This window comes from Dromiciops gliroides, chromosome 1 (genome assembly GCF_019393635.1).
Source record: "Dromiciops gliroides isolate mDroGli1 chromosome 1, mDroGli1.pri, whole genome shotgun sequence".
NCBI classification, from domain to species: Eukaryota; Metazoa; Chordata; class Mammalia; order Microbiotheria; family Microbiotheriidae; genus Dromiciops; species Dromiciops gliroides.
The window spans coordinates 416,801,865-416,828,487 of record NC_057861.1 but is presented as its reverse complement, the minus strand read 5'-3'; the positions used below and the strand labels follow the sequence as shown (position 1 = coordinate 416,828,487).

At 37.9% G+C, this 26,623-nt stretch overlaps 1 protein-coding gene across 1 annotated transcript in view; it reads left to right on the top strand.

The window, feature by feature from the left end:
- Nucleotides 1–26,623, top strand: part of WDR70 (WD repeat domain 70) — a 326,112-nt gene that overhangs the window by 256,285 nt on the left and 43,204 nt on the right. Inside the window, exons 12-13 of the mRNA XM_043979740.1 lie at nt 4,689–4,773; nt 7,589–7,727. Of these exons, the coding sequence (XP_043835675.1) occupies nt 4,689–4,773; nt 7,589–7,727 (224 nt within the window). The remainder of the gene's footprint in view (nt 1–4,688; nt 4,774–7,588; nt 7,728–26,623) is intronic.

Here is a 26,623-nt window from a genome sequence, read left to right as displayed (position 1 = left end):
CTCACACAGGTATAGGCCTTGTTGCAGGCCCATAACACCTTATGCCTGAACTATATTGCAATAACCTGCTAACTGGTCTTCCTGAGTCAAATCTCTCCCTACTCTGATCCATCCTTCTCATAGCTTCTAAGGTTATCTTTTTAAATCACATGTTTGATCATGTCACCTACTACTCAGTAAATTGTACTAGTTTCCATAACCTGTAGGATCAGGTATTAAATGCTATCTTTGGTATTTAAAGCTCTTCATAACTTGATCCCTTCCTCCCTTTCCAGTCTTCTTACACTACTCCCTTCCACACACTCCCATAATCCACATACACTGACTTGCTGTTTCTCCCATAGAACAGTCCATCTCCCAACCTGGTGCCTCTTCCATGGCTATCCACCACTCCTGGAATACTCTCTCTCTTTTTTTTCCTCATCTCCTTTTTTTTTTTCTTTTTTCTTTTTGGCAGGGCAATGGGGGTTAAGTGACTTGCCCAGGGTCACACAGCTAGTAAGTGTCAAGTGTCTGAGGCCGGATTTGAACTCAGGTACTCCTGAATCCAGGGCCGGTGCTTTATCCACTGCGCCACCTAGCCACCCCCCCAATCTCCTTTTTAAGAGTTTATTTTGCTTTTTAGCAACACTTCCCTTTTTTACCCCCTTTCCCTTAATCCCTTTAATTTCTTTTTCTCTGTTGGGTAAAATATATTTCTGTAACTAAATCTGTGTGTGTGTGTGTAAGAGTGAAGTTCAACTGTCACCCACTCCCAACCACTCCATCCTCTTTGTCGTAATGACTTCTATTTGTTCACTCCATTTATGTGAAATAATTTGCCTCATTTTTCCTTTCCTTTCCCCCACTCCTAGCGAGCTCTTGTTCCTTACCTTTCATGTTCTTTGTCTGAGATCATTAAAGTAGGCCCCCTGTTTAATTAGACTCCACCTGTTATTCCTGATGATGATCGTTTTGAGGGGCTACACATATCATCTCCCCATATAAGAATGTGAACAGTTTAATCTTTAGTTCCTTATGATTGCTCACTCAGGTTTCTTAGGCATTTCTTGAGTCCTGTGTTTGAATGACATAATTTCTCTTCGCCTCTGGTCAGTTCATAAGAATGCCTTAAATCTCTCTTCTTCATTAAATACCCTTTTTTTTTTCACTGTAGGATTATGCTCAGTCAGTTTTGCTGGATAAATTATTCTTGGTCATAATCCCAGATTCTTTGCTTTCTGGAATATCATATTCCAAGCTCTCTGCTTCTTTATAGCGGTGGCTGCTAAATGATGTGTGATCCTGACTATGACTTCTTGGTATTTTAATTCTTGTTTCTGGTTGCTTACAGTGTTTTTCCCTTGACCTAAATGCTGTGGATTTTGACTATGATGTTCCTGAGAGTTTTCATTTTGTAGTTTCATATAGGAAGTTTCTGGTGTATTCTTTTACTTTTTATTTTTTCCTGTATTCTAAGAGATCTTGTTGGTTTTATTTGAATATTTCTTGGAATATGTCTAGGTTCCTTTTTTGTTCCTGTCTTTCAGGTAGCTCAGTGTTTGTTAAATTGTCTCTCCTTGATCCATTTTCCAGGTCAATTGTCACCTTTTCTTTATTTTTTTTTTCAGTATTTTGACTTTGTTTTAGTATTTCTTGTTGTCTCATGGAGTCATTGGCTTTTATTTGGTCCATTCTAGTTTTCAGGAATTTTGTTGCTTGGGAAAGGTTTTCTACTTCTTGTGCCAGGCTGTTAATGCTCTTTTCATAACTTTCTTTCATAGCTCTCATTTCTTTTCCAATTTTTTCTTCTACTACTCTCATTTAGTTTTTGAATTAATTTTTGGCTTTTAACAAACAAACTTTAGTTTTAACTCTTCCAGGAGTTCTGGTTGAACTTGTGTCCAATTAGGTTTTTCTTTGAGGATTTGCTTGTAGATGTTTTTGAGTCATTTCTTTCTCCTGGGTGTGTGTCTCGAGCTTCCCTCTCACCATATCTCTCTATGATGGGATCCTTTTAATTGTTTATTTACCCGTCCTTCTAGCCTCTTTGACTTTGGACTCTACGTTAATGCCAGGCTTTGTGCCCTTCTGGGGAGAATATCTGGGTTGAGCTTCTGTCTTCTTATGTCCTTCTGCTGCTTTTGTACCTCAGACTGAGGGCCCTGTAAGCTTTCAGTGATCTCAGATTGATGTGATCAGGGGCAAAATCTGTTCACTGACCTTCTCGTCTGAGTTCTGCATGTCCCTGACTTCATATTTGGGTCTATCAGTTTATTCCCTGGATGGGAGTTTCCATAGATGGCTGCTGGACTCAGCCACCATTAGACTGCTGAGAGTGTCTATAGGTTCAGAGTGACTGAACTACAGGCTTCTCTTTGGTCTGGGATTCCTACTCTGGCTGTTCTACTTGAAGGCTCTGAGGCTGGGCTGGAAGCTAAACCCAAGTCCTTGTTCTACTTCCCACCTGCTGTTTGCTTCTAAACTTGTTCCTTGCTCTATTATATACATAGTGGTGCAATCACTTTTCTCCTCCCTTGTATTTGTGACCCAGCACAGGGTGGTGGCCTTCTGTTACCTGTTCTTACTTCCTGTGTTAATCCAGGGATCCCCCTGGGTCTCCTTCTCTGCCCCAGGGCTTGATCTCGCTAGAATGCTCCTCTTATGGTACACTCCTGGCTAACCCCTGTTCCCAGTGTCTGTAGGCCTCTCTGTTTCCCAGAGTCTGATCTGGAAACATGACTTTGTGACTTCTGGTTTTCTTGATCCTAATTCGGTTTGGTGTATTTTCTAGATCCCTGGGGAGAAGGTTGGTTGGGAAACTTGCCCGGGCTGCTTCCTCCTGTAGTACTCTCCCATCTAAGTTCCCCCTCCTGGCTCAGCTCAAACCCTGCATCCTAGTGAAACCTTTTCAGCCCTTCCCATGACCCATGCCTTCCTTCTAAGATCACCTTCCATTCAGTGGAGTGCATCTGGCATGTTCATAGTTACTTGTACATCGTCTCCTTCATGTGAACTTTTTGAGGGCAAGGGTTATATAGTTGCCTTTGTATCTAGAGCTTGCCATGTGTCTTTGCCACATTGTGGGCACTTAATGATGCTTATTGACTGACTGAAAAAGTGATCAACTTGAGGGCCTTAGAATTAAATAACTCTGCGCTTTCCTGACCTTCTCTGTAAAATGAGGTGGGGCTAGAGCTGATGATCTGTAAGGTTCTAGGGTCTCTTCCAGCTCTAGGTCTATGATCTTATGAACAGTTTGGTTCTCATACATAGCCAATCCATATCTTTTTCATCATTTCATTAAAACTCAGGTCAAAATCTACCTCTAACAAGAACACTTCCTTATCCAAATTGAATGATTGAAGCTTAATTCATCCAAACTATTCTCACTTTATTCTGTGTAATCTTAAACTTTTTATGTAGAATGTCATATATATATTTGCTTATCCATCTCTTTTCTCCACCAGATTGTAAGCTCTTTATGGTAAAAGACTACATCTAAACAAGCTTTTAGAAATCCTTAGAGAAACTAGTATGGTACATGTTGATATTAGTAAATGCTTAATGATAATTCCTTAGAATGATAACTATAATAATAATTATGCACTTTCCTTTTTTTCCTATTGTTTATCCTAAAAACACACATTTTGAGGGTTTGATAGGTAAACACTTGTATTATTTGTATAGCATCACAATGTAAATCCACTCAGCCAGTAGCCCTCAGAATATTGTGAATCACTCTTCTGGCTCTAGTATTTGCCTGGCCAGCTGAACTATTTAATGCAGATTAATGTTTTTCTGTAGATTGCAGATTGTAGGCTTATTGGTAACTTTTTGTTGAGAATAGAAGCAGTAGGTTAATACTCCATTGTGAATATTTTTTTGGATCTAACCCAATAAAAGCAGATGGAGATCCAAGTAGTTGTACATCAACATACCTGCCAAATTTTGAACTTCAAAGAAAAGATCACTGGTGAGGGAATGGAGCTTTTTATTGAATCTCAATTCACTTCACTTGCATCTAATGCAAATTCCATGTTGTACATGAGGGAGATGAGGCAGGTCTCAGCTGTGGGCACTAGGGAACATGACCAACAAAGACTTTGCTTGTATAAGTTTCGGCTGTCATTTCAGTCAGGAATTAGTAGCCTGATAGAAATATAAGAATGTGATACTTTTAAAAAAAATCATTACTCATAAAATGCCTAGGAAAAGGTGTGGTACACGGGAGAGCAATAAATAATAGTTGCAGTATAGTTACATTGTGGGGGAGGGACTGACAAGATCATTCTTATTAATGTTAATGAATGGATATCTTTTCGGACACTTTGCCAGGGAAAGAGAGCCTAGGAAGAGTTGAACTGCATTTTAGCCCTGCTGGTTAGTCAATTAAGAGCTTTTGAAGAAAGCAGGATGTCCTGCAGAAGTACCCCGGGGGGAAATACCATCTGCTTGAAAATCAGGCTTGAGAGCTCTTGCTGGAGTCTTTCTTTTTATCTTACAGATGCTGTTAAAAATGGGAAAGTAATATCTGGAAGTCTTCTTAAAGAAGAGATACCTACCTCCCTTCTACCATTTTACAGTCTCCCCAAAGCAGTCCAATGCATTTGAAAAATAAAACATACTTTATATGTATGACTTATTATTTTTTTAAGTCATGAAACTGGCAGCATTCTTTTTCATTTTTTCCCTTGTTTCTTTTTCAGGGGATGATACTTTAAAACTGTGGGACATCCGGCAGTTTAAGAAACCGCTTTTTTCAGCTTCAAATCTTCCTACCTTCTTCTCAATGTAAGTGGCCGTTCTTTGTACTTGATGTATTTAAGGTTGGCAAAGAAATACAAAATTTCCTTTAATTAGGAATAACTTACATTATTTATTGTTTAGGGCATCCAAAAAGAAAGCTTTGGGAGTTTGGCACCCCGACTACCACCACCATTCCCTCCTGCTACTGACCTCCTTTTATTAGCAATATTACTTTTCCTCTTTTAGGTTCATCCTGCAGACAGTAATGTAAGTCAGGGTCAAAGGTTCCTATTGGTATATTTTTTTGTGATTAGGTTAAAGTATGAGATGGTTTTAAAATAAAGGAATAGAATGGTTCCCTTAATAGATCATATACTAAAATATATGTGTGAATATACATGTATGCAAGTGATAAATATAGATATGAAAGGCATCTTGGCTTAAAAAATAAAGGGACAGCTTTGGAATCAGAACAACTTACATTCGGGTTCTTTTAGCACATACAGGACAGGCCAGAAGTCACAAAGGGGTTTCATTATTTAATAACTCCTTTATTTTTTGTTTTTAATTTACAATACCATAGCATCATACATAGTACATATAGGAAATAAATATAGGAAATAAAGAAAAATCATTTTCAAATAGTTATTAAAACATTAGACCCCTTCATGACTTTTGGCCCGCCCTATACTAGCTCTATAACCATGGGCAAGTCACTAAACCTAAATGCTTGTTTAGTCGATCATTTGTGTCTGACTCTTCATGACCCCATGGACTGTAGTGTCCATGGAGTTTTCTTGGCAAAGATACTAGAGCGGTTTGCCTTTTCCTTCTACAGTGGATTAAGGCAAACAGAGGTTAAGTGACTTGTCCAGGGTCACACAGCTAGTGTCTGAGGCTGGATTTGAACTCAGATTTTCCTGACTCCAGGCCGTTTTCTACCTACTGAGCCACCTAGCTGCCTCTAAACTTCTGAATGCTCCCCGTCAGTTTCTAAGACTATATATAAATAATGTCCATTGCCAGTAGATTCAGTTTCCCCACCAAGAATTCCCTATACTGATGAAACTACAGATCCTTATAAAAGCTTAATTCTCTGTCTCTGTCTTTCTCTCATTCTCTCATATATACATATACACATGTAAACTGTAGGGACCAATTTTTAATTGGGGAGAGTTAGCTAGGCAGCTCGCCACAATATTGGGGCAAGGAAGGAGACCAACAGCCTTCCTCAAAACAGTGCAGGATTTACTTAACAAGAATGAACTTTAAAAAACACAAACAGCGGAAAAAATAAAATACCTTATATGTATAAAAAAAAACCCAACCCACAAACTGGATCAGTAGGATTAAGGAAAAGGAAATAAAATGGGAAAAGGGAAATAATACAACCTGAATAACACCACCACCCAGGAATCAGCTGAGAGCACACAGCAGTGTCCTCTCGCCTTCCAGCTTCAAGCTAGAAAAGCAAAAAACCTCCCTTCTTCCCAGCAGACCCCAGGTTGACCACACACAGCCCCTAGCCAATTGGCAGGTAGCTCTGACTGACAGTCACATGACTGCCCTCACTGGGCTTCCAGTCATTATAATTTTGCCAGGCCCATGTAGGCTTCTGCAGGTGGTGATGGTGAGGTGCCAGCACCATGGCAATGGCTACAACCAGTGGGTAGAGCACCCTGCCGTTTGCGGAGGAGCTGGCCTGAGCCCCAGGCCAGTGCACGCGCCCCCGGTGTTTTAAAAAATTCTAGCCAAAAGATGGGGTCATAAAAACCTCAAATAACAATTAATTCTATACAATATAGAAACCTATACATTTATATTTGAATATTTATTTTAAACTTCTAAATCAGACTTATGATTTCATCAATATATGGCATTCCTGGTATGGAAATATATTTAATACTTCCTTATAAGCACATTATAAGGAAGTGGCTTTATATATTTATGTATATATTACATATATGCTTATATATTTTATAAGAGAATATACATTTTACCTCCTTACAATAGACTTAATTCTAATACTTATTATGCAAATACCTTTATACGTGATACTTTTCAGCCAAGCATTTAGAATCATTTGCTTATTCACATCACTGCCTGTTTAACTAGATGAATATTATATCCGTTTTACTAAATAGCTAACCAAAGAAGTTTTATAGATTATCACAGTAAATCAGCAGCAAAACTGAGATTTGAACTCCTAGCTCTGAACTCCCCAGATCATTGGTAAATTTGTCTACAACTGTACAGATGTAATTTCACATAATTTTTCACTGCAACTAGTGTTTAAGTGAACTGAATTACCAAATTTAGAAAATTGCAAGATTAAAAATATATAGAAATACCTTAGTTTTTGTTTTCATATTTTAAAAAATATTATTTTAATATGTATACAGTCCATAAGGTTGCTACCAATAATACTGCTTGTGCAACTTTGGATCATTCAGTAAGTTATGGGAAGTCAAATTTGTGCATGTGTTTGTGTGTGTGTGTGTGTGTGTGTGTGTGTGTGTGTGTGTTTTGCAAATTATTTAGACAATCAGACTCCTAATAACAAAATATATTAATAATATCCATTTACACTAGTCCAGCTTTTATTTCATTTAAAGGCAGCTGGCAAGACCAATTTAAAGCTTTGGGGATGGAGGGAATCATCTAAAGAAAAAATATCCTCATAGAGTCTAGTCATAAAAGTAATCTGGTCTTTTCTTCCCTTCTTTCTATTCCTAGCTCAGATTCAGAAATAAAGATGAAAAAACTTAAGAATTAAATTCCAATATTTTGCTTATTTTATTAATAATAATTGCACCATCACCTTTTCAAATGCTTGTGACAGCACTTTGTTTCTCTTCAGGACCGATTGCTGCTTCAGCCCAGATGATAAGCTTTTGGTTACTGGAACATCTGTTAAGAAGGGAGGCGGCAATGGCAGGCTTGTTTTTTTTGAGCGCCAGACTTTCCAAAAAGTGTATGAAATTGATGTCACCAATGCGGTATGTATTTTTTTACTTTACTTCTGCCATTGAAATAAAGTTTGCATTTTCTACCAGTTTTAGCATACCCCTTCAGTATAATAACATTCTGTCTAAACAATGGCTTTCCCCCCTCACAGTCATTTGGGGCATTTTGGGCAGGGAGAGATTGCCACATATCAGGACCTTGCTGAATGTGTTGCCACAACCACATTTGCAAAAAGGTGGACCCTCTCCTCATGGCTGTATCTGTTCCAATGATCCTTTCCCCCTCTTCAGCCTGCTCTAGAAAGGAACCAAAAAACAGAGAAGAAAGGGAACCTCCCAGGGTATGTCTATATGTGTATAAATCTAGGAATAGTGCAATGGAGGGAGAAATGAAATTTTTATATATGCAAGGGGTAACAAAGACAGGGTCTGTTGTTCTAGACTAGCAGAACTTCTCTGTGTCCCTGATTGTTAGCTTTGTCTGAGAATAAGGCTTGGTGTTGTTGTTGTTATTCAGTTATTCAGTTGTGTCCAACTCTTACTGACCCCATAGACCATATCTTCCAATGGGTTTATTTAGCAGAGATAAAGTGGTTTGCCATCTCCTTCTCCAGTGGATTAAGGCAAACAAAAGGTAAGTGACTTGCCCAGGTCACACAACTACTAAGTGCCTGAGGTCAGATTTGAATTCAGGTCTTCTTGACTCCAGGTTCAGCTCTTTTTTTTTTTTGGTTTGGTTTGGTTTGGTTTTTGGTGAGGCAATTGGGGTTAAGTGACTTGCCCAGGGTCACACAGCTAGTAAGTGTTAAGTGTCTGAGGCCAGATTTGAACTCAGGTACTCCTGACTCCAGGGCCGGTGCTCTATCCACTGCGCCACCTAGCTGCCCCTCAGGTTCAGCTCTTTATCCATTGAGCCACCTAGCTCCTTCTGAAGGCTAAATATGGGTTCATTTAACTTTTATCTAGTTGGCAATTTACCTATATTAGAAATAATTTAAATGACTTGAAAGCTTCAGGTTTATTCTCTGGCATTCCTAGAAGAGCTAGAATATATCATGAAACTAGAACTATATGAGGAATAGATGGAATACAGTAAGAGAAGTAATTCTCAAAAGTAGAAGCACACCCTTGATAGCTCTTTTATTGCATATTGTTATTTAGCTAATAAAACAAACCATTATACTTTCCAAGAGAGCATAAAATGGGCCAATTAAGGGCTTTGCATGTATATTTTTTTTGATATAGTGTGCAGCCCTTTAGTAAATTCCTCTACTATAAACTATACTCATACGGATTAATCTAGCTGTTTCAGTTCTTTGTAAACAGTTGTGACATATTACATGCTTTAGTAGTGAAGACAACTGAGCAAATGTTTTTAGACTGCTGTTAATAAAACTGTTCTACTAGTCTTGTATGATTAAGTACTCTTAGGTGTGTGTGTGTGTGCGTGTACATATTTGCAGCTACTAAGTTTGAAACTACATTTTTGTTTCAACCTGTAGAGGAAATAAACAAAAAAGAGAATAATTCTACGTGGGCACCTTGGTTTTATAAATCCTAATCTTGCTGTATTCCAATACTAATAATATTTTAGTGAAGTTGAGGTTTCCAGGAGCCAACTATAACACTGGAGTTCTAAGAAAAACACTTTTGAGTACATAAAATTAAATCCCAAAACATAAAATCATTGTAATTGGTTGTTCAGAAGTTGACTGTTTTTTCCACTATGGCATTCACTTATTTGTACATTCAACATTGTTTATTGTTATTTTTTCTCAGATTACAGCCAAAAAGGCAATAAAAACAAATTAAAGAATGCTGAAAAATGAATGGATTTCTAAAGGCAGTGAGATTCCACAGTTTGCAAAAGAGACATGCTGTTTTTTGGAATGGTCAGGGCCCATAATTGTGACAGATTTATATCCTAAGTTACTTTAATTTTTTATAAATAAAATTTTATTGATATATTTTGTTTTTTATATCACTCAAATTTCCCCTAGCCACTATTCTCTTCCATTTTTCCAAAGAATGACCGTATATAACAAATAATATTTTTTAAGTAAGAAAAATAAAAGGAAAAAGAAGTAGAAAAAAATCAGGAAAACTAATTGACAAATCAAAATATACAAAAATATCTGTAGTATACCACTTCTGTGGGCCTTCCACCTCTGCCAGGAAGTAAGATGGGGGAGCAAGCAGGGATGGTAGAGAGAGGATGTTATCTTTTATCTTCTTTGGAGCCATCCTTGTTCTTTATAATTTTGCTACATTCACTTTTGTTGTTGTTGTTGTTGTTGTTGTTTTTTTGTGAGGCAGTTGGGGTTAAGTGACTTGCCCAGGGTCACACAGCTAGTAAGTGTCAAGTGTCTAAGTTTGGATTTGAACTCGGGTCCTCCTGACTCCAGGGCAGGTGCTCTATCCACTGTGCCACCTAGCTGCTCCTTACATTCACTTTTCATTGTTTTATGATTGTTCTTTCCATTTAAATTGTTATAGTCATTATGTATATTACTTTCTTCACTCTGTTTATTTCAATCATGTAAATTTTTTTTTTTGCTTTTCTGTATTCATCATATTTGTTGTTTCTTAGAGCACAGGAATATTCTTTTGCATTCATATATAGTAATTTGGTCATTCCCTAATTGATGGGCATCTAATTACTTTACTTTTCTAATCAATTATTTTATCTGGCTCAAATGTTAATGATTAACAATTTCTATTAATAACAATTTCTGTTTACAATCTTTTTTTCCTTTTCACCTGAAAATGCAATGAGAACTGTCAATTCATTCAATAGAAGCAGACATTAAGCTTCACTAAAAGTAAATAAGATTGGGGGGCAGCTAGGTGGCACAGTGGATAAAGTAAGGGCCCTGGATTCAGGAGGACCTGAGTTCAAATCCAGCCTCAGACACCTGACACTTACTAGCTGTATGACCATGGGCAAGTCACTTAATCCTCACTGCCCTGCAAAAAATAAGAAAAAAAAGTAAATAAGACTAAGCCACAATTATTAAAATATTAATTCCTCATCACTTTCTTTTCTGTTACTTTATCTTTCTTTTTTTTTTCCTGTGAATTTTGCCTTCTTGTGCCTTTTTACCCTGGCACCTTCTTAGCTTCTGTCTCTTTCTTTTAAATTCTCCTAGGAGTTTAATTCTGCCCGGCATTATCATGGGCTAAATATTGAGATATCCAGTTGGATCATGGGATCATAGATCCTATTGACAAGCCAAAAGAGTCAAAATGAACCACACCCATTTGGCCCAGCTACAACTATGCCTTGTCAAGAAATGACTGGTCTCAGATGTGGACTATCCCAGAGGTAGTGCTATAGGCCTAAAGATCAGAGGCTGATCTCTGGCTTTTAGCCTGCAGTTCAGTTCCAGGAAGATATTGCAGAACCATAACACATGACAGCATGGAAACATTTTTCTCCTCTTGCTTTAGGTACCTTTTGATTTTTCCAAGGTATCTAATGTTAAATATTATAATATATTCAGTAGCTCCTCAGAAAGCTTTTCTTTGATGTAAGTTTTTCTAAATAACCTGCTATTAAGGAGTATGTATCTTCAGGATAACCTGCCTCTGTATATTCTTTGTTTATGATAGTCTTGTATATGCCATGGAAAAGGTGCATGTCAGAAAATGAATTTGAATACTAGACAATACTTTTAATTTACGGTATTGAAATAAATATATGTAAGCAATTTATTTCACTATCATGAAGCTACCCATCATGAAAAGATTGCTTTAAACCAGGCCTGTTAATAGAGTGGATAGCAAAGAGAAAGAAATTGTAACACAGTTCAGAATTTTCTCCCAGCATTTGTACATATATGTGTGAATGTGTATTTCTATATATATTTATGTAGTTCTGCAGTGTCATTAGGGCCTTCCTAACACTTTAGGTGGTCAGGTATAGAACTTTAATTCTAGAGTAACCAGACAATGCTTATGGCTTTTGGATTTCTTTGGTAAAATGTCCACACGTTTACTACATTGATTAACATTTTGCAGCAAAAAAAAAAAAAAAAGATTGTCATTTTGTTCTGTAAATGAATTTATTTTGAAGTTGTGATAGAAACTAGACATTTGATTAAACTACCAAATAAAATGTCTTTATTCTATCATTAAATCTTTTCCTATCTTTTTAAGTTAGTAGAACAAAACTTGAAATGTTCTGTGATTTAGCTATTCACCTTATTGCAGAGATTTCTTATATTTCCTACCTCTGTTTAGAAATAAAGTATTTGGGGGCAGCTAGATGGCGCAGTGGTAAAGCACCGGCCCTGGATTCAGGAGTACCTGAGTTCAAATCTGACCTCAGACACTTGACACTTATTAGCTGGGTGACCCTGGGCAAGTTACTTAACCCTCATTGCCCTGCAAAAAAACCCAAACAAACAAACAAAAAAGAAATAAAGTATTTACTTCACATATTTCTCAAATACTAGGATGATCACATAATTATTAAAGATTGGTCAACTGGATTTCACAAACAAATACAGCATACCAACTTCCCATTTCTATTGTTTCTATTGAATAAATGTATTAACAGAAAATAAGCTCAGGGACCAAAAGGTTCTACTAATAAGGTCAAGGCAATATCATAGCTGTAACTGTGGGCAGAGACCTAGATTGTCAACTATGAATAATCAGCAACTACTGGAGCAGAATGGAACTTTTCATTTACTAAAGTTTGATCTTCATGCAAAAGCATAATAAGTGCAGACACTTAACCCTCCCTCTAGACTATCTAGGGTGTCATTTGTAAATGTGTATCAGAGGAAGCAGTCTGTCGATTTTGCTTATTTCTTAAGCATTTAGCATACAAAATTTTCAGAATATACAGCCCAATATCTCTCTTCTAGGAACGAACACAGGCTGAGTGCACTTTCCATATGAAACGCTAATGTGATAGACCTGCAATCAGAGGACAATATATTTGGATTGTTGTGGTAGTCTAGGTGAATTTGCTTTTCTTTGTTACCTTTTACCTGCTCTCCATTATAACAAAAAGTCTAAATTTATGTGATAGCTGGCTAGTGTGAAATCTCTAACTAAAACTCTGCAAATTTGGATTGAATCTATGATCTCGGACTCATTAATATAATTATCTAAGGAAATAAGCCACCTTATCACACATACATGTGGAGTGAGATGTATATTGACTTAGAAATGTATTACTTTTGTGTGTTAATTTTGTATTTTGTTATGATCTGTGTTAGCAATTTTTAAACTTTGATAGACTTAAAAGTATACTCCATTCAGAAAAGTAATTTTGAGGTGTAATTGCTGGATTCTTACAAGGCTTATCCACATAAAAGAATAGATATTGTTGGGCATTTCAAGACAGTTTAAGATGAGATTATAAGGTCTTTTTTTTTTTTTTTTTGCAAATGAATCAGTATGTTGCTTTCCTGAGAGCAAAGAAAAAACATACTTTAAAGCAACCTTTTTTCCATCACCGATTTGGTTTTTCTGCTCCCCAACAGACAGCATCAGTTTCTGTTTATCTAGCAGAATGGTATGTTAAAGGGGCTTTAAACTGCTCCTTTGACCCATTGTCTCAAGTTTTAAATCTTCTTGGAATGTAAGAAAACAAACAAATGCATTCCTTGGAATGCAATAAGGATGGATAAATTGTTGGATGGACCAAGAATCACCTCTTTTATTTTAGTGGGTATTTTCATCATCGAGTGAGTCAAATAGTCTTCATGCTTTTAAGAAAATGTCACACCCCACAGTAATAGCTTAGAATTTAATAATTTGACTTATGTAAAGAAAAGCAGCTGTTTATTTTGTTATTACCAAACTTTGGTGCTTTATGTGACTGCATGTGTAAAAGAAATGTCCTAAAGCCCATCCTATGGCTGTCCAGCTATATTAACAAGAATGGTTCTCTTCGTCTTCTCCATCCTGGTCCCTCTTCCAGAACAAAGCATTATGTTCAGCTCTGGAAATGTGTTGAAGGCATTGTGTTAGCCACTGGAGATTTAAAGACAAAACCAAGATAGTCCCTGTCCTTTAGGAGTGTCTTAAATGGGAGACATTGATAATGAGGTTGATGCACACATTGCCAAAGCTAGTTCAGCATTTAGAGAAGAGGTATTAGACTAACTACCAAACTGAAGGTCTACAGAGCCATTGTGCTGACCTGATTGTTGTATGCCTGTGAAACCTGGACAGTATACCAGCACCATGCCAAGAAACTTAACTGCTTCCATTTGAATTGTCTTAGAAAGATTCTGAAGATCACTTGGAAGCATAAGATACCAGACACTGGGGTCTTCTCTCAAGCTAAACTGCTGACCAAGCATTCAAACTCTAGTGCAGAAAGCACAACTCTGATGGGCTGGTCATGTTGTTTGAATGCCACATGTACACTTGCCTAAAAGACTGTTTTATGGATGACTCACATGGAGGTCAAAAAAGGCAATATAAGGACGCACTCAAGGTCTCTCTTAAGAACTCTGGAATTGATTTCTTGACATGGGAGACACTGGCACAGGACCACCCAGCATGGCTTGCCCTCGTCAGAGAAGGTGTTGTGCTCTGTGAGCAAAGCAGAATTGAAATAGTTCAAAAGAAATGTGAGATGCACAAATTTAGAGAATCTAACCCAAATGTTCACATGAACTGTGCCTTTGTGCCTGACCTGTGGTGGAGCATTCCAAGCTTGTATTGGTCTGATCAGCCACAGTTGGACACACTGTAACTCGACTCTAACATAGTGATGTCATTTTGATCCTCTTTGAGAATGAAGGACAACAACCAACCAGATGGGAGACAGCTAACCTTAAGAAAAAGTAGTTCCTATTTTTATAAAATAGCATCTGCATGTATGTAGTGGGGAGGTAAAGAGGGATATGATCTTTAATCTCATTGATTTCCTAGTGAGGAAACCCATTTGTGAACCAACAGGCAACTCAAAGTCTTATCTAGGGTGTTTAAAAGGTAAGTGACTTACCCAAGTCACATAATCTGTGGCATTTGTATACATGGTACAATTATATTAAAATTCCTTTGGATGTTTTCTACATCTTTCAAAATGGGTTTCCAAAAATTGAAAAAATATTGCTTCCTCTACAGCTTAATCCTCTGGAGTGTGTTAAATCAAATAGTATTGTGACCACTATAGTTTAGCTACTCCCCAGTTCCCACCTTATTTATTATTCTTGGCTTCTTTTCTAGGATGAGCTCCAAAATATAACCCCACGGCTGAATTTCCAGGCTTTCTTTTTTCTTTTTTTCTCGAAGACCAGACTCTTAATTTGAGTTTGCCTTGTTAAGCTAAGTTTCCATTGTTCTGTTTTGGCTAGTGAGAATCTTAAAGCATATTTCTTAGTAAATAAGCAATGAAATAAGGTAAAGTTTAGAAATGATATAAATAAAATAATTGACTTTATAATTTACCATACTTTATGTTTTTATTCTCTTGTTTTACATCAGTTATTTAAAATCTAAAATTATGAAAATGTCAAAAAAGTAATAATATTTTAATAATAAATTGTAAAAATATTTATGAAAGCTTCCTTTATGCTTTATAAACTAGAAAAATGGTTCATGCAATTTTACTCCTCAATTATTTGCCTTCATCCAGTACTATGATCTTAATTTCTAAAAAAATTGACCAGCAAAGTAAGAAAATATCAGTAGTAGAACTGAAAGAAATAACTAAACCTTTTAAATAAAAATAGTTAAACACAGCTGGAGTAGAAGAAAGACTATCAAGGCTAGGAGAAAAGAAATTTGCTTTAACTACAATCTAGGGAATTAGGAAATTTCAAAATGGTGAGATTTGAGTGAGACAAACAGAAAATAACTAGAGTGAGAAGTATTTAATTATGTTTTGGAAATTTTGTTTGTGATTATGTTAGGTAGCTAACAGTGGTTTCATATTTTGAAGTATCAGAATTAATATATCATTTTGGAAGCCAGTGTTAATTTTCAATTCTTCAGAGATTCAGTACACATTTTGTGAAGTATTAATACTTCTTTTTCTCCTTTGTGGTATCCTCATTTCACTCCTCCCTACCATCTCAGAATTTTAGTTAATATTTCATATTTCAAAAATATTCTTTAGATTTCCCCCCAAAAAAATTATAAGCAAGAAAATCTACTGTTTTTTAATTTTGTTTTGTTTTGTTTTTTGGTTATGTGAGGTTCTTCAGGAAACTTGAATTAAATGTGGAAATGCCTCTGGGTTCTTCAAGTCTGTACCAGCAGAGCAGAAGTCCTGTGAGGTTCTACTGTGCTGGAAAGACTTCAAAGATGATGGCAATGACAGACTGTGCCTGCTATCTGTGGGTCAGCCTAGCTAGTATGAGGAGATTTTTTTATCATTATGGTAGACTATCAAGTGAGGAAATCTTTAGTGATGGTAATCCATGAAACAAAAATACAACATGACCCTGAGGCCTCTTTGGCCTCAGTCCTTAATGATGGTGGTGGAATGACAGGAAAGAAGACAGAAGGAGTAAAGAATCAGTTGGGTAGTCAATAAACATTTATTAAGTGCCTGCTATGTGCCAATCACTGTTCTACGATCTGGGGGTACAAGAAAGGCAAAAGATAACCCTTGCCCTCAAGGAGCTCACAATCCAATAGGGTAGACATAGTGCAAACAACTATGTACAAACAAGCTATGTACCAGGTAAATGGGAAATAATCAACAGAAGGAAGGCACTGGAGCTGAGTGATTGGGCTTCCTTTCTTGTTTGTATGTGGGAGACCCTACATAATTGCTCCACCTCCTAGTTAGTACTACCCCCCCACACACACATTACTTGTTATTTACTTTGAATTTACTTATATGTTGTTTTTTCCCTATATAGAATATAGACTTCTTGAGGGCAAAGGCTGTTTCATTTTGTCTTTGTATTCCCAGCATTTGGCATAAGACTTGATATGTAATGCTTGTTGATTGATTGCTTGAGAAGCAAAATAACCACCATGAGCTTCTCGTATTCTGACCTCACGAGTTCCAACAGATTTGTCCTCACTATGTTGATGACTCTTAGATTTGTATACCCAGGTCTCATCTTTCTCCTGAGATTTAGCCTTACATCACCAACTAACTCTTAGACATTTCAGACTGTGTGCTGAGGCATCCCAAATTGAACACGTCTGTCTTTCCCCAAAACCTTTTTCCAAACTTCCCTATTTCTGTTGTGGATACCACCATCCCTTGAGCCTCACAGGTTTGCAACCTAGATGTTATCTTCAACTCCTCGCTCTCTCTCGTAGCACATTTCCAGATAGTTCCTAAATGTTGTCATTTCTACTTTTAACACCTCTTACTTCTGTCCAGTTCTTACCGCTCACATAATCACCACCGTAGTTTAAGCCTTTGTCATCTCTCACCTTGGCTATTTCAAGAGCCTTTCAATTAGACTCTCTGACTAAAATTCTTCTCTATCCCAATGTATTCTCCACACAGATGCCAAAAGGATTTTCTTTAAGTATAGGTCTGACCATTGTCACTCTCCTCCTTAATAAACTCCAGTGATGGGGCAGCTAGGTGGTGCAGTGGATAAAGCACAGGCCCTGGATTCAGGAGGACCTGAGTTCAAATCTGACCTCAGACACTTAACACTTACTAGCTGTGTGACCCTGGGCAAGTCACTTAACCCTCATTGGCCTTCTCTCCTCCTCCCCCCCCCCCGCCCATAAACAAGAAAAAAAAAGTTTAAATAAATAAATAAACTCCAGTGACTCCTTATTGCTTCTAGAATAAAATCTAAGTCTGGTGTGGCATTTATAATCCTTCTCAAGCTGGCCCCTACTTACCTGTCAGCCTCATTATATGCTACTACTCTTCCTACCCCTAAAGGACCAACCAAACTGCCCTTCTTGCTATTTGTCATGATGGTTCTTCATGTTTCATCACCATGCCTTTTGCATTGGCCATACTCCATTTCTGAAATTCACTCGCTTCTCCCCTCCACCCTACTTCCATAAAGACACAGTTCAAACCCTGTCTTCTACAAAAGCCTTCTCTGATTCTTCCCAACTGCTTTCTTCCCTAACTTACCTCATATTTATTGTGTAACTCATCTGTGCTTATGTCTGTATCTGTTGTCTTTCCCTGTAGAACATTAGTCCCTTGAGAGTAGAGACTCTCTTTTGGTTTTTTTATCCCCCATATCTGGCATAGAGTAAAAAGTATTTAATAAATGCTTGTTTGTCTGATTGACTAATGAATACCAAATTAGAAGAAATATCCATACACAAATACAGAAGTGTTAATTATTTGTAGCTGCTTTTTTGTTTTTTAAACCATAGATTCTAAAAAGTGAGAAATGGTAAGAGTAAAAACAATGCTGATTTTCGTATCGATCAGGTCATGGATCCATTGAAGTACTAAGGTTCTGTAGAGAACTTGAATCACATGGTTTTCTCCTTCTACATCAAATGTAACTTTAAAAATATTATTAAAATATCTGAAATGACTTATTTCAAATTGTAATAAGTCATTGCCTCAGGAAGTTTCTCTACATCAAAGAAGTCAAACCAACTGAATGCTTCAGAATGCTACTCAAACTGGATTAAAATGTAATTGGGAATATTTAACAAAATAGAATATAGGTAATGTTAATATGTGTTTTTCTAAGTTAGTATGTGGCTGACAGGGATCCTCATGTATGGATTAGTGGCCCCTCTTTCTATTTGAGCTTGACACTACTGTTTTAACATGATTTACTGATGTTTGTTGACTACTTTATTCTTTGAAAACTAATGTCTTCTAGTTAGAAATGGACTAGAAGAAATAAATGTGAAGCATTGATTAGGCACATTATTGACCTTAATTTACAAATATCAAAGGCGCATCTTTTTAGTTATTCGGATATTGGTCATCTCTTGATGATTTTTGGTTTTTAAAAGGAAGCAGAAGCTGCATAATTAATGCCAATTTATCAATCATCAGAAACCATTGCTAATTTTCTTTGCATTGTATTTTTATTCTTATTTTACAGTATAGTTTCATTTTGTAATCTGGAAATTGACTTCAAGTAAAATAATGAATCCACACAGTGAAAACTTAAAAAGATTTGGGCGGCTCCATGTTTCCCTATTCTGCCCTCTGATTCTTCTCCTCCTTATAACCCGTTTTTTACTGGAAATAGATGATGACTTTCAGATTGATAGAAAACATTAGCTTTATCAGAATGACCCAATTTGAAAGCCCACTTAGAAAAGGGGGAGGTAATAAAGTGACAGCTTCTCTGCCAGCTTCAAGCTGTCTGCAGAGTGAGGGGGAAATCAAAGGAACCTGAGATGTGGGCAGAGGAAGCACTTAGGCACAGTTGCTGCTGACTGAAAATGAGACTATATTTGGCAATGTTATCTGCCTTCTAGAATAGTGAAACCTTGTTAATGTGAAACACAAGGCATGGAAAAATTGGCTTTGAATTAACTAGATTTCTGTTATCTGATTTTTATTAAAGAGCAAGCCGGCATATGGTTGACTAGGGAATAGCAGTTGCTCTGAATTATGGACTATTTTGAATAAACTGATATCAGCTTAATGAGGTTTTCCTGTAATTCACTTTCTGGGATAAGTTAAATAGTGCAAACTTCTAATGGGGCTCATTTAACATGATTATTTTAACAAGCTTTCGGATATTTGCCCAAAATTGGGCTGGAGATGTTAGAAGTGTATAGAGTATTCACAAGCTAATTTCAAGTGAATAGTTACATCTAGTGGATAAAGGGTGAGAAAATTTTAGGCGACCCTTTCAACTGATCAACATTTATTAAGTGTCTTTTATGTACCTGGCACTATGCTAAACACTGGGGATACAAAAGGAAGCAGAAAACAGTCCCATGCTCAAAGAGCTCCCAGTCTAATGGGGGAGAGAGATATGTACAAACAACCTATATATAGCCAAACAGGAAATAATTAACAAAGGGAAGGCACTTGAATTAAGAGGGGTTGGGAAAGGCTTCCTGTAAAAGTTGCGATTTTGGTTGAGACTTAAAGTAAACCAAGGAGGTCAGTAAATGGAGTGGAGGAAGGAGAGCATTCCAGGCCTGGGGAACAGCCAGAGAAAATGTCTGGAGGGAGAGATGGAGTGGCTTTTTTTTTTTTTTTTTGTGGGACAGCTGGGAGACCAGTATTACTGGATTGAAGAGTAAGGTATAAGAAGATAGGGGAGGGGACTAGGTTATCAAGGGCTTTGAATGCCAGACAGAGTATTTTGTATATGAACCTGGAGGCAATAGGGAGCCACTAGAATTTATTGAGTAGCCAGGTGGCATGGTTAGGCCTGGGTTTTAGGAAAATCACTGTAGTAGCTGAATGGAGGCATGGAAGGAGCCTTGGGACAGGAAGACCCGCCTGTAGACCATTAAAATGGTCCAGCCATGAGGGAATGAGGGCCTGTAGAAGAGAAGATGTATTCTTTTTTTTTTTTTAGTGAGGCAATTGGGGTTAAGTGACTTGCCCAGGGTCACACAGCTAGTAAGTGTTAAGTTTCTGAGGCCGGATTTGAACTCAGGTACTCCTGACTCCAGGGCTGGTGCTCTATCCACTGTACCACCTAGCTGCCCCGAGAAGATGTATTCTTGACAGATGTTGCAAAGGTGAAATCAATAGGCTTTTTCAACAGATTGGATTTGATGGGGGGAGGGGGTTGAGAAATGATGAGTCTAGAGAACGGAGTTACCCTCTACAGTAATGGGGAAGGTAGGTGGGGTAGGATAGATAGATAGATTTGAGAATCCTCAGCATAGAGATGGTAATTGTATTTAATTGGAGCCGATGAGATCACCAAATGAAGTAATATAGAGGGAAGAAGAGATGGTGGCCCAAGATAGACCCTAAGGGACACCTACAACAGAGAGTATGATGTGGGTGAAGATCCAGCAATGGAGACAGAGAAGAAGTGATCATACAAGGCAGTAGGAGAGTCAGGAGAGAGTAGTGTCCTGAAAACCTAGAGTTTCAAGGAGGAGTGATTAGCAGTTTTAAAGGCTGCAGAATGAGGATTAAGAAAAGGCCACTGGATTTGTCAACTAAGAGATCATTGATAAGACCATTGGACATTCAAGTTTCTGTGGAACAATAGGATGGCAAGCCAGATTCTAAGAGGCTAAAAAGAAAGTGATAGAAAAGAAAGTGGAGGCACTTATCATAGACAGCCTTTTTGAGAGTTTAGCTACAAAGGGATAGAGAAAAAAAAAAGATAAAAAAGAGATAGAGAAAGTGAGTGGTGGGGATTGAAGGATCAAATGAGGTTTTTTTTTCCAGGTGAGGAAGACATGGACATGTTTATAGGCAGTAAGGAATGAGTCAGTAGACAGGGAGAGATTGAAAATAAATGAAAATGAGAATGACAGAGGAGGCAGTTGTTTGAAGGAGGTGAGATAGACTCGGATCACTTGAGTAGAGGGGTCAGGCTTAGGAAGGAGTAAAGCCACTTCATCATGTAAGACCAGTGAAGGAGTGACAAAAGGTGTCTGAGTGATAGGAGATGGAAAGGAGAGTTCATGGTGAATGGACTCAATTTTTTTCTGTAAAATATGAGGGAAGGAGGTGCAGCTAAGGTAGCACAGAGGATAAAGCACCGGCCCTGGATTCGGGAGAACCTGAGTTCAAATCCAGCCTCAGACACTTGACACTTACTTGCTGTGTGACTCTGGGCAAGTCATTTATTCCTCACTGTCCTGCAAAAAAATTTTTTTGAAATTGGAAGAGCTCTGTGGAGAATGGGACAGTGAGTTGATAAAGCAGGTATAGGATTGCCTAGCAGCCATGATGGCCCAGTTGATTTACATAAATTTGTATTTGACCCAGTCAGAATGGTTGCATAATTTTCTCAACCTTTTTTCACAAGCACATGTGTAGTAGTGAAAGTGGAAATGGTGGGAGTGATGCATGGCTGAGGCTCGGCCCCCAGGGCATAACTGGCAAAATGATAGATAGGCTGGGCATTCAAGAAAGGACAGCATAGAACTGAATTGTCTCACCATTGGATCAAGATGGGGAAAAGAGACAGGAGTGGCTAGTGCAGGGGAGATGGCCTGGAAGAGAATTGAAGGGTCAAGGGATTGGAGTTCACCATGAGGATGAAGAATAGGGTTTTGTCAGGGAAGATGAAAAGGCAGTAGAAGATTTCTGAATTCTTGAACATGGAGGTGGTGCATTTGTGGGTTATGGGAAGATCAAGGGTATGGCTATCTTGATATGTAAATGAAGTAGAGTTGAAGTTAGTAGATTGGGAAACAGTGGTTACAGAATTGGTGGAAGAGTCAATATGTATGTTGAAATCATCTTGTATAAAAGCAGGAGTTGAGGAGAAGAGAAAAATTGTGAGCCATATACCGAATGCATTGATGAAGGAAAAGGAGTGACCTGGGCAGTCTAAGGATGACAGCTAGCAGGATTTTGATCAACCGGAAGATATGAATAGTATAAACCTTAAAGGAGGAAAGGGTACTAAGTGGTGGAGGTAAGGAGAGAACCTGGAAGTGGCAGTGAGAAGAAAGGAGTATCTCAACTCCCCTACCTTGACCAGAAAGGTGAGGAGAATGAGTGGAGGTGCAGCCTGCACTGGAAATGAATATACCCTTTATGTATTCCTGTCAATGTTCTTAACTGGACATGTGTCTAGGAACCATACAGACCATTGCTTAAGAGAGGGCATTATGTGGAGCAGCTAGATGGCACAGTGGATAGAACACCGGCCCTAGAGTCAGGAGTACCTGAGTTCAAATCCAGCCTCAGACACTTAACACTTACTAGCTGTGTGACCCTGGGCAAGTCACTTAACCCCAATTGCCTCACTAAAAAACAAAACAAAAAACCAAAACCAAAACCAAAAAAAAACCAAGAGAGGGCATTATGTGAACCAGCCTTCTAGGTATTCCTTTGTTCAGTAATATTGTCACAGCATCATAGAGATTTTCTCATCCTTCCTATTCATTTTACAGACAAGGAAACTGAGGAAAAGAGAAAAGAAGTGATCTATCCATAATTATACATGTTCTTTAAGAGCTAAACCGATGCTGAAAAATTACAAGGAATGAGCATGTTCATAAAGAAGAGACCTGAAAGGACACTCCCAACCCAGCCCATCACAGTGGGGGAGTGTGTGTGTGGGGGGGAGGTGGGTTCCATAGACATTCCACATCCACTGGTTTGTGGGCTTTTTGAATGAATTGATTGGTTGTTTTTAATTTTCCTTTTCTTTTTCTTTGTCCTTCAAAAACAAGTTATGGGGATGTTATGGGGAGGGTGTTTCTCTGAGAGGGGGAGAGGCCATATAATATAAAAAATAAGACATTAACACAAACTTAAAAAAAAAAAAGGTAAAGGGAACAAATGCTGGTAGCTGGAACAAGGAGCAGGGCATCCTTAAACCTTTGCCTTCATTTTTCTTCAGAGCATGCGACTTAGTCTTACCCTGTGGTTTACCTTTGAATTATGATCTCTTCATGCATAGACTACAGAAGGAGAAACATCATTGAATTTATATCAGAGGACTTATGTTCAAATCCTAGCCCTGTTTGAACTTAACCAAGTCATTTAACTTCACTTGGCTTCACTTATCTATAAAATGAGGGAGTTAGACAACATGACCTTTGAGGTTCCTTACAGCGATAAAAATTGTTCTTATTTATTACCTAGAGCTTAATCAAGCATTTATTAAGCACCTACTAAGTGCCATATGCTGTCCTAAGTGTTTGAAGATATAAAGACAAATCTCAGCCTTGAGGAACTTACAGCACAGCCTACCTATGTAGAGCTATACAAAAATAGATACAAAATAATTTGAGGAGAAGAAACTAGCACCTAGGGAGAAGGTTTCATGTAGAAAGTGGTGCTTAAAGGGGCAGCTAGCACCAGCCTTGGATTCAGGAGGACCTGAGTTCAAATCCAGCCTCAGACACTTGACACTTACTAGCTGTGTGACCCTGGGCAAGTCACTTAACCCTCATTGCCCCACTAAAAAAGAAAAACCATTCAGATTGTTTGGGGCAGCTAGGTGGCGCAGTGGATAGAGCACCAGCCTTGGATTCAGGAGGACCTGAGTTCAAATATAACCTCAGACACTTGACACTTATTAGCTGTGTGACTCTGGGCAAGTCACTTAACCCCAACTGCCTCACCAAAAAAGAAAAAAAAAGTGGTGCTTGAACCTCTGAGCCTTGAAGGAAACTAGGGATTCTGAGAGTTACAGGTGAGAGAGAATGATTTGGAGCCTGGCTGTACAGAGGCATGAAGATTGGAGATGGAAAACTGTGTATGAACTCAGCAAAAGAGAAAAAAAAAAAAACCACACCAAGCAAACAAACAAACAGTGAACTGTTCTTATTGTGATGCTCTTGTCCAAAGCCTTCAGTGTCTACCTACTGCTTACTGTGCTTATTGATAAAGTATAACTCCTAATATCAATAGTGAAGACCATCCCCAGTTTTGCCCCAACCCTTTTCTAGTTTCCTCTTATACTGCTTTGATATCCATTGTTTTACTTATGCCATCTTCCATGTCAGGAATCAACTCTGCCTGCCTTCCACCACACTCATCTCCACCTGTATCCAGTACCCAGTTTATCTCCCATTTCCTCCTTCAAGCCTTCCCTGGTGTCTCCACCTAAGTTGATCTTTCTCTTCTTCAATTTCTCGGCACTTTTGCTAGACTTATTTATTTTATCATATTTACCTGTAGAAGGTTATTGATGTGTATTCTTCCATCTTGTTAGATTATAAGTTCTTTCAGAGCAAACTGTATCCTATCTTGGTTTTGTATTACTATGATGCTTTGCACAAAGTAGGTGCTTAATAAATATTTGTTAGATTGAACGGAGTTGAGCCTAGCTATAGAGACCTGATGCAAGTCATTTGTGTTTTGGACTTCATTTAAGAGAGTTTAGTAAAATCTAGTGTAACTCATTAAAATTCATCATTAACTCTTTTTTTTGTTTTGTTTTGTTTTTGTGGGGCAGTTGGGGTTAAGTGACTTGCCCAGGGTCACACAGCTAGTAAGTGTTAAGTGTCTGAGGCCGGATTTGAACTCAGGTACTCCTGAATCCAGGGCTGGTGCTCTATCCACTGTGCCATCTAGCTGCCCCCATCATTAACTCTTAAAACCTCAGTTTCTTTATGTGTAAATGGGAATAATCCTTATAGTCAGTCTCACTGGGTTATTATGAAGATCAAATTAAATATGTGAAAGTGCTTTACAGCAATAAAACTTTCTAGGAATGTGAATTGTTTATATTCTTATATCTAATGTTACCCCAAGGGTGCCATTTTTTAAGACTCCAGAGTAATAATATTGTGGAATGAAAGGGCAGTCATTTCAACACCATGTGGGTTTCTAAGAGTAGCTAGAGAGTGATTGTTACACATGCTTGGATGGGAACCCACATACACGGACGAAGAAATATTTATAGAGTATATAGTATTTTCCTTCATATGTTAGTTTAGTGTTTAATATGTTGCCTTATCAAATTTCAACATGATGTAGGTAAGCAGCATGGTGGGAACTAATTTGAAACTTTTCGATATTTAGGAAAAAAAATTTGGTAGCTACTTTCTTCCTCTATGGATTGGGCTAATCACCCAATTGCACAGGAATTCCTCAGCTATAACAATGAGAAAGTTGGATGAGGTGTTCTCTAAGGTTTCTTCTAGACCTAATGCCCTGCGGCACTGTGTGTTAATTTGATATCTCCCCTCCATCTCCTTCTCTTCCCCTTTATTCCATACGTTAGAAATAATGACCATACAGCTAGGAGGTGACACTAAACAACAAGAGTCCTTGTCATCAACTACTGTATTCAGTATACAGAAGTCAAATAAACAGAGGAACAAAAGTTTTTTGTAAATATTCATTTTTCAGAAAGTATCGAAACATTTCTTCAAAATTCAATACAAGTGTCACCTTCTGCATGAGATTTTTTTCCTAGTTTCTATTCTCCCCAACTGCTGCTGCTCCCCCCACCTCCCCCCAAAACCCCACAACATCATCCTGCCATAATTTTCTATATATGCTTTCCTTGGATTGTAGATCTAGAGCCGAAAGTGACCTTACATCTCATCTAGAACAAGCCTCTCAATATACATATGAGGAAACTGAGGCCCAGAAAGTTTTATGTAACCCTGCCCAGAATCATATAATCAGTGACAGAGGCATTATTTATACTCTGAACCTCTGGTTCCAAATTCAGTACTCATTCTATTATTGTCTGCTCCAATAGAATATAAGCTTCTTGGGGGAAGAGACTGTTTCATTCTTAACTTTTTCTCTCTGGTGACTAGCACAACCCCAGACACAATAGAAAGTGTCTAATAAATGCTTGTTGATTGATTGTTCTTGGATGAGATATCTCTCTGTCTTGACATTCCAGCGACCTGGAGTATATTCCTGGCCAGAAAAATTGCCCTTTCCAGGCCAAGCTAATGATTAGTGTTACAGTGGCCATGAGGCCACACATGTAATGAATTTCTTGGTATTATTTACTATGACTTTAGAAGTCATTTAGAACAAAGGATCTCAGAACCAGTAGGACCTTTGTGAACATATGTAACCCATTCCCATATTTCTATGAAGGACCTTGTCTAAATGATCCAAACAAGTGGGAATCTGCCCCATTTTTAAAAGAAAGGAAATCCACAAACATCTTTTGGGAGGCCATCCCATTATGCAAACTCTCCATAAAGAAATTATTTTTCTTATACCTAACCTAGATCCTTTTAGCATCTCTGTACTTAGAATCAGGATGACTTGATTTCTCTTTCATCTTCCCATATTTGTGAACCGTGTGATTCTGGGAAAGTCTTTATATCCCTTAGTCTCAGGTTCTTCACCTGTAAAATGAGAATAATCATAGTGACTACTTAAGGGTTGTTAGGATCAAATGATATAATACAGGGAGACTCAAATGTCTTAATGCAGCTTTAGGTTATTAAAGCTA